Here is a 9,286-nt window from a genome sequence, read left to right as displayed (position 1 = left end):
CTCAGACAAACTGGTAAAACTGGTATAACCAGGATATAACCTCAGAGAATAGTACAGTGGAAACCTCTTCTAGTGATCACTCCTGTCTGGATTAAACTGATCACTATACACTGATGATTACTATAACCACATTGTTGTTGTTGTGCATCATTTCTAATGCAGATTAGAGCATGAGGAACGGCCATCATATACTTCTATCATAATGTTCTTGTCCTTATACACTTTCAAAATGTATTTAAATTAATTGTTTTATTTGCTGAATCTCAAATGAATCTTCAGCTTTCAGATGATGTACACCACTTCTATGTGACATCTACTGTTGACCTGCTATCTCCCCTTAAAGACCCCCTGGACCCCCCTAAAGACCCCCTGGACCCCCCTAAAGAAGACTAAAACCGGTCTATAAATATGAGGTGTGGAGTGGAAAAGGTTAACTTGCGTTGTTAAAAGTTTAAATCACTGTTTGTCGCTGGTTTTTGCAGCTTGTGTTCTTGTTAGATGATGACATAATTGCCTGTAAAGTGAAATAATTTTGGTCGTAGAAAATGTTGGCTGAGTTGGGCCAGACCACAGTGAAATCATGGACAGTCTTTGTGACGCTGTGTCAGCATGAATGTTTCAGATAAACATGTTTATACACATGCAGACACATTATTGTGAGCTATATTGTGTTTGATTTATAACCTCACACGGTTGGTACGTCTGTTATTATTTAAAAGCTGATCATGAAGCTGTTTTTTCTTCGTGTGAAAACAGAATAAAGATCAGAGAGCTGACGACGCCGCGTCCCACTGATCTAGCAGACGGACGGGTTGAACCTCCACCGGGCTGCTGTATGGCAGCAGGGGGCTTTATTTTTCATACCTGAGAGCCTGTTGGGTGTGTTTGATTTATAACACCGCCCCAGCGTGCACGTATTAAACACATAACATTTGTTTTAAATACATACAAGCCGCTGCATGTTTGTGGACCCCTCTCTCTCTCTCTCTCTCTCTCTCTCTCTCTCTCTCTCTCTCTCTCTCTCTGTCTCTCTCTCTCTCTTTATCCTGGGAGGTCATTGGGTATGTTTGATTTATAGCCCGGTCCCTCCTGGCTGTGTTTTCACATGGATCCAACGCCGCCCCACCCCTCCCCTGGTGTGGAAAGAATTAATAAAACACACACACACTCTCACACACAGATCTTCAGGGTCAGTTTGACTAACTGCTCTCAAACATTTCTGATCTGTATCCGTACTTTCAGTCACTCTTATTAATGCATGAGTCCATGCTGAAATAATACTTTTAGTGCGCATTTAGGCAGTTTTAATCGAACTCTGGTGCGGTTCATTTGGGCGGTTGTGAACGCAGAACAACAGCAAAACAACCGGTCCGAGACGCTTACGAGAGGCGGTCTCAGACCGGTTCCAAGAGGATTAAAACACCTCTGCACAGACATGACAGGTTAACATGACAGGGAGAGGACTGACCAGATGTTTGCTTGACATCTGGGCCAAAGAGAAGATGCAGAATACGCAAAATAAAGTTGACAAAAATAGTGACGTTATAAAGTCATGAACTGGAGGAGAAGGGCTTCATGCTCACAATCCATCAGTGAAAACACTTCGACAGCAATATGTCAAAATCTGTGATTCTCTGCATAGAAATGGCGGCTCTCAAGACCAAAATGATTTGGTCCACTTTAATTTGGTCTCTGTGAAACCAAACCAGACTAAATAGAAAATGAATCAAAAGTATTGATGCACAGTGAAACTGGCATTCCAGCACACATGTAATCATGACTTTCTGTACATCAACACTGGCGATGTTAAGAATTAACCGTTAACTGAAATTAAGGACTTTAACCGATTAATGCTTTCGGTTAAAACGATTAAAAAATATTAATAATTATATAAAAAATCAAGCAAAACTCAGAGGAGTGGCACGTCACTTTAAGGAGAAAAGCTGGTCCACCTTAAGAGAGCTGGTCCACCTTAAGAGAGCTGATCCACCTTAAGAGAGCTGGTCCACCTTAAGAGAGCTGGTCCACCTTAAGAGAGTCTGAGCCAGCGTTACAGATACAGGAAGTTGTCTCCGGTCTTGAGCGGAGGAGTTGTAGCCTCGTAGCATTTATTCACCGACACATAAACTGTACACACACAGTCTGCTACACCTACGTTCATAGCTAGAACGCCACCGACAACCTCACACAGTCTGTCGGGAACTCGCTGAAGATTCGCTGCGCTGACAGACTGTATGTGTGTGACTACGGGAAGCACGAAGCTACCAGCAGAGCTACAGATGCTAACGTAGCACAAACACTCACACTGTTTGTCGGGCAATCGCTATCGTTACGCCGGACGACACACAGCTGACATCTAAGCTATCTATCTGCTGAGTTAACGCTCCCAGACGGTAAACTGGAGACTCCGTTGTCTGTTGTCCTGATACACTGCAGCTGGCACACCGCTGCATAACACGCACTGATCTTGTCGGTTAACGGTTAATAATCGGTTAACGAGGGTCGATATCTGTTACATTTTTTTTCAAAATTAGCATCCCTAATAAGACGAGTGAACACCCTCGGACTGCCTCAACAAAACCCAAACTTTGAGACCGGGAAAACTGAAAGGTGTTTCTGTTGTTGTGACTGCTGTTGAATATTCTCCTCCAGAAGTGTAAATGTGGAGTTTATACATCCCTAACGTTACAGTATATCTGCATTTCTCTACTTCTCCTCTTCCTTTCTTCTGTCTTTCATTTGCCTTCTAAATATTTTAACTTGATGTGTCTTTTAACTTCATTAAAGACGCATCATGTTTCTCAGCTGACCCTCCTCCTTCTCTTCCTCCTCCTCTTCCTCCTCCTCCTCTTCCTCCTCGTCCTCCTCCTCCTCCTCTTAATGGAATAAAATAAAAAATAATAATAATAATACAAAGAGAAAAAGTAATAATAATAATAATAATAATAATAATGATAATAATAATAATAATAACAATGATAATAATGATAATAATGATAATAATGATAATAATAATAATAATAAATTAAATAAACAAATAAGTTAATAAAAACAAAAAAAAAGAATGATTTTGATGTAATGTTTGTTATAAACACCTGTATGGTTGTTTCTGTTTGTGCATTTCTTGATTGAGCAGGTTTGTATTTGCTGTCAGACTCTCAGGTTTTGGACGTATTATTTGAACAGTCTGGTGGTTAAATGGAGCTTCTGGTTACATCAGGAGGCGTTTCAGTGAAGAAGAGTCAAACTTCATCAGTTTAAACGTTTCTCACACGAGGAAACTCAACGGGTTCTGAATTAACTGGACTAGAAAGCAGTTGTGGTTTGGATTACATATCATTACTTCTCACTGTGAGTGGTTGTTTCAAGATGTTTGCAGACAGTAATTAGTCTTCTGGCTCGAAGGCACTTTGGCAGCAGGACCTGGGAGTCGTGTGGGAGTTGAACCTGTGACCTCTCCGTCTGACACCCTGCATGTGGGAAATGGTTTTACAATGTGTTTTCTGAGCGTTGGAGTTTGCTCATGTTGTTAGAATGATGTTTTTGGGTGGACGAGGTGTTGTTTTAGCGGCGCTGTGACCCGGGAACCAATCAGCTCTCTGGCTACGTGTTTGAACAACATCGTGGTCGTTAGCTGCTCCGGACGGCATGAGTGACACCAGATAATTCCCATAAATCATTTTGGGGTTTGGTCAGATGTGAAACGGAGCTGTTATCAGATGGGGAACGTTTCCAGAGTCGGACCTGGACAGAGTCAGCGACGCGTCACGCCGTCCCGTCTCTAGTTCTGTTAGTCAGCAGGTTGGTTTTACCCCGTCAGAGGACCAGTTTACTGAGGATGATGATGGTGATGATGATGATGTCAGACTGACGCTTTGTTATCCAAACACCTGATATACATGAGTATTGCTGTGGATATTTATGGTCCTCAGAGGAAAATAGAGAGCGAGAAAAAGATTCACGTATCTCCTGATTCGATATAATCATGATACTTTGGTGCCGATTCAATATGTATTGTGATTTTCGTTAACTTTTTTACCACTAGACCATGGGGAAAAAGATGAATCATACATTTCTAGGGACTTTTACTTTGGAAAATCTCTAAATGAATCCAGTAAAAATGTTTGATTTTCAGCATGTATGTAGTCAGAGATGTCCTGAAGTCAAATATATCAGTCATTGTCAGGAATTATTTATTATCCAGCAACCCAAAAACCAAAGACTAAAGACATTTCCCTCACAGATTAGTGGTATTTATTTTTAATTTATAAGGGACATGTAATGTTTTATACTTCTGGTGAATATAATCCGATCAATCTTATTTCCATAAATGTATTTTGTATATACAGTTCCCTTTGTTAACACCTTATTTTGAAAAGCGGACGTAGTCCCACGTGTCTACTTCCTCTAACTTCTCCAAGGTGGTCTCTAGCTCTCCCGTCAGCTCCGTTCTCTTTATCCATCCATGGTCAGCTCCATCGGGGCCGTTTGAATGCAGCGAACATAAATGTCAGTATCTGGGTGCTCTACAGTTGTAGCGTCGGCCCATTTGACCACGGAGATGAGAGCGACGGCCGGCTCGACCGCACGATACCGTGATACGATAACGTTTTAAAAAAGATATGCTCAAATCACAACATGGAAAACTCCAATGGACTCCCTAGGTTTTCCACACACGATCCCAGTATCTCCACTCCAGCTTCAAATCTGAGCCCGCCAAAACCCCCAAAAATGCAAGTGCATCAAATAAATGGCGTTAAAATTGATTTGTGTCAACGCGCTACAGCGTTAGCCACCAACAGCCCCAGTAAGAAAATGTTAACATTTTTAAAAACACTACAGGTCAGATCATCTGTGATGATTGTGTTGCATAGTAATAAAGGTAACACATCTATCCACCCTTTCCTCCTTTGAGCACGGATTATATTTTCCATTTTACCTCTCAGAACAGGGGAGTTGCTGGTCTACAGTTGCATTGACTCCTTGTGGTGGTCTAAGTTGTCGACCGCAAGAAAAAAACTAAAAGCAAAATTAGTGACGTTGCCCCAAAAGTACACGGCACCATCACGTTCACTTCAAGGCATCAAACCAATCGACTCTCAGCAGGGTGAAGAGTTCTGTTTTCTTTACTTCTGACGGCCAAAGACGGTGAAAATCGAAGTGTAACATACCACCTGTCCATAATCCAGATTTTAAAGAGCTGTAGTGACATACTCGGGCACTTTGTATGCATTTAATAATAAGTTTAGGGGGCAAACGTCGAGCTAAAGCCGGTTGACAAGTTGCTCTTTTAAATACATGTTTCACACTGAATTGACTTCAGGATATTTGCTTTTCGTTGTAGATAATAATAATAATAGTGAAACCTTATTTGTGTGTGATTATTTAACTGAGATGTGTGTGTTTTTGTTGCAGGTCCTGCATCTTCTACAGAGCGTGTATGGACATCCCCCGAGGAACCGAGCTGCTGGTTTGGTACAACGACTCCTACACTTCCTTCTTCGGCATCCCGCTGCAGTGCGTCGCTCAGGACGAAAACTGTGAGACAACTCGCCTTTATCTTTTTATTAACTCTCGTCTTCTCAGTCCCTCTGCCTTTTCTCCCTATATATCAGTTATAGCAGTTTCAAAATCACCAGCTAAATGTTTCAGATGTGAATGTGACTAACATCCGAACATAAAACAAACCTCAGTTTTCTTTGGACGTCGCTCTGATTTTATTACCGTCGGTATTTAAACTCGCAGACTGGAAGAAATCTTTTGGCTCGCCACAAAAACAACGCAGTCAATACAGGTTTTCTTTTTCTTACCAACTTGCTGCCGTCTGATTGATTGGTCTGACCGGCGGAGCCAGTCACAACAAGACTGGAAGACTGAAGAAGTCTTTTATTTTTTAAGATGTTGGCCCTCCGCGTCCCGGTGTCGACCCGCTGCCTCTCTCTCCCTCTTCCTTTTCTGGAAGCAACACCAGCGTTTAACATGTCTTTAAAAGAAAAGACGAGTTTTACATCAAAACTTTTCATCTGCAAACAAAAATCCACACGTCTATGAATCCTCACATCTTTTGTCCAGGAACTTATTTTCAACATCTTTCTGCTGATTTCATGAAAACCTCATGACTCTAATTTGATGATGTTCATGTTTTGCAAAATCAAAAACATATTCATGTGTCTTGAATTTAATTTGACAAAAATCTAATATCTTGGAGTCATAAAATTTAACTTTAAACTCTTAATTTGTGCGGTCTTAATTAAATTTTTTCTTGTCAGAATTAGTAGTTCTTTGTCAAAACAATCATACATTTTATAACCTGTAAAGACCAATACATGCAATATGTTTCCCGTTACATTCAGCTGTTGGGAAAACGTTTTATATGACTCACTTTTCTCACTAATCTACGACGGCGTATTAAATATAAAAAATAAAAAAATAAATAAAATAATTACGGAACCGGGATAGGGGGGTTATATTCTGAGAAAAAACTCAAAATTTCCAAAATTAAAGTCATAAAATGATGATATTTAAATGATTAAAGTGGCAACTTTACGAGATTATAAAGTCGTAAATTTATTATATTTAAATGATTTAAGTGGCTAAATTATACGAAAAAATTCACAAATTTACGAGATTATAAAGTTGTAAATTTACGATATTTAAATGATTAAAGTGGCTAATTTACAAGAAAACTTTTGGCTCGCCACAAAAACAACGCAGTGAACGAATTTGCCTACTGCCTAAGTTTGCCAACTTTTGCCTATCCTAAAATTTGTGGTGTGTTCTTTATACTATGACAGTTTTCCTTAAATTACATTTTAAAAATCACTTTGCTTACAGTATCGCAATATATTGAATTGTTACCCCAATGTCATGATACGTACCGTACACAGCCTTACCCTCCTGTGGGTCCGTAATTATTATTTTACCTACAGTGGCCCTGAATCACCGCCATACTAATCAGACTTAAATATACTTTTATTTGTGGTTGAAACAAACGTTAAAAGTATTATAATGTTCTTACGAAGCTAAACAGATGATGATGACTCTCACCGTCAGGTTGTTGGTGATTTTGTGATTTCAGCTGTTTGACGTGCTGAGACGTGACGTTCATGTCCTCGTTAAAAACATGGAATATTGTGTGTTTTATAAACGCTGGCAGTTTTCTTCTTTCTTTCTGTCTCTCCTGGCCTTCGTCTCTTTCTTCCTCCTCCTCCTCCCTCCGTCTCTCCTCCATCAGTCTTCTGTTTCTCTGTCACTAATTTATTTTTGTTTACATCTGCTCCAGTTTTCTGCTCTGTCAGCCGGTTTCTATCTTTGACAGTAACTTCACCCTACAGCGGGAAAAAAACAAACTTTGACATTTTTTCTTTTTACACGAAAACAGAGAAAACATGAAGACGGAGTTTTAATCTGTGGAATCTAAATTGAAATGAATTGAATTAGGAGCTCGTCTTTCACAGAGTCGCTGCTAAACGAGATCGTGCTGATTGCAAATTAGAGACGTTCGGCCACAAAGCGGTTTGTTTTACAGATGGAACGACTCTTTTACATGACATCGCTCATCGTGACAGTCACATACACACAGCTGGGTTACTATGTTTATGAGGACCTGTTCTGTCTCTTACATTACCTACTAAACCTTTTTCTCTCATTTCAACAGAAATATATCACTTTTTGAATTGCATTCATCTGTAGCAATCACTGGATTTATTGACATGTAATCTAGTCCAGACAGTTGATGGTCCTCAGAGGATGAATCCTGATGACTTTGGTGATCTTCTGACTTTTAATGTATTGCCACTAATAGGTCCGAATATTCACTTGTTCTGCTCTTCAGTTCATGACAGAATATCTCTGTAAAAGCTGCTCGGTCGCACTAAATGCTGTATAAATTACACGGTAATTCACAAGTCATTTCACGTGCAATAAGCACGCTGTTCTTGCTTTTGGGTCCGTGTACCTTTTGATAGTTTGTTTTTTCGTTTGAACCAAAAAACGAAAATAAAAAATACTATGTTTTTTTTTGTTTTTTTTCATTTTTGTTATAAACAAAAAAAGAGAGCCTTGGCTTTGTTTACTTTTATCTTTTGGTCGATTTTCCTTTTACAAAAGGATATTAAAATACACAAATTGAAATTGAAATACAAGTCGTTTTTCTTTATCAGGGCCAAAAAGGGACAAACTAAACTTAAAAAACGGTTTGATTTTAATTTTTATTTCTAAAAACAAAAAATAAAATCACTGGAAGGCAGAAACGAAAAAACAACGCCCGTTTTTTCATATTCTGCGACCGGAAGTTGCCATTTACAAAGTAAGAGTGCGTATGAGGACGGTGCTGTGTATGAGAGCAAAAAAAAAGCCCGGTGGTGCTGTGTAACTGAAGGTGATGGACACGGATCAGTACGTAGTTTTTCAAACAATAAAAGAGTGCTTCTCAGGTAAGAAGACAAAAAAATTACTTCGGTAAAGTTGGAAAGATATTGACAGATTCAAACTTCCCAGATCAATAACTCATAACTTAGACATTGTTAAAACACCAACGAGGGCTCTTTTTTACCGTAGTGAGGTAGACAAAGAGCTACAACCTCATTTTAATCACAACGAGGCTTCAGTCCTCCGAGCTGGACACATAACATCGGTCTCTATGTGCAGCCGGCTGTGAGACGAGTGGTCAGGGACCGTCTACAAAGTGCAACGCTGAAAAGAGAAAAATATTCAATAACTTCATCCCTTTTTTGACCCTGATAAAGAAAAACGTCTCGTATTTCAATTTTAATTTTTGTATTTTGATATCCTTTTGTGAAAGGAAAATCGAATGAGCAAGAGATACATTGACCCCTTCCGGGTCGCCTGTCTGCCGTTCTTAATTCTTCAATTCAAAAGGAAAAATGACAAAAAGGAATTCGCAAAAAATTAAAATTGGACCGTTGTTTTTTTTTGTTTTGCTGTTTTTTGAGGCAGAAAACCAAAAACAGAAAAACGTTTTTCTTTAAACAAAAAACAAACAAAAAAACATGGTATTTCTGTATTTTCGTTTTTTTTGGTTCAAACGAAAAAACAAACTATCAAAAGACACACGGACCCCGTTGCTGTGTCATTTATATGCCATGGGTTAGGGTTTGGGTCCGCGTAAATATGCTACGCTCTAAGCTAGTGACGTAGAATAAAAAGAGAGAAAGACTGCTGATGGTGGGAGCGAGGGGAGGTGGATGGGTCCAACAAACACAGGACTTTCAACCAGGAGACTGTTCGTGTCCCAAAGTGTTGTTGAAGTTACGCTAGTGATGTT

The 9,286-nt window shown here is 39.5% G+C and overlaps 2 protein-coding genes across 4 annotated transcripts in view; one reads left to right on the top strand and one right to left on the bottom strand.

Moving 5' to 3' along the window:
* Nucleotides 1-9,286, bottom strand: part of LOC119492980 (actin, non-muscle 6.2-like) — an 840,607-nt gene that overhangs the window by 608,039 nt on the left and 223,282 nt on the right. The gene's annotated exons all lie outside the window — the stretch shown is intronic.
* prdm6 (PR domain containing 6) overlaps nt 1-9,286 on the top strand; it is a 107,733-nt gene that overhangs the window by 64,231 nt on the left and 34,216 nt on the right. For all 3 annotated transcript variants that reach the window (XM_037777881.1, XM_037777882.1, XM_037777883.1), the window contains exon 6: nt 5,416-5,540. In XM_037777881.1, coding sequence (XP_037633809.1) covers nt 5,416-5,540 — 125 coding nt within the window. The remainder of the gene's footprint in view (nt 1-5,415; nt 5,541-9,286) is intronic.

The sequence above is a fragment of the Sebastes umbrosus genome, chromosome 8, assembly GCF_015220745.1.
Source record: "Sebastes umbrosus isolate fSebUmb1 chromosome 8, fSebUmb1.pri, whole genome shotgun sequence".
NCBI lineage: Eukaryota > Metazoa > Chordata > Actinopteri > Perciformes > Sebastidae > Sebastes > Sebastes umbrosus.
Note: the sequence above shows the minus strand (reverse complement) of the source record. Positions and strands in the feature narration are given on the sequence as shown.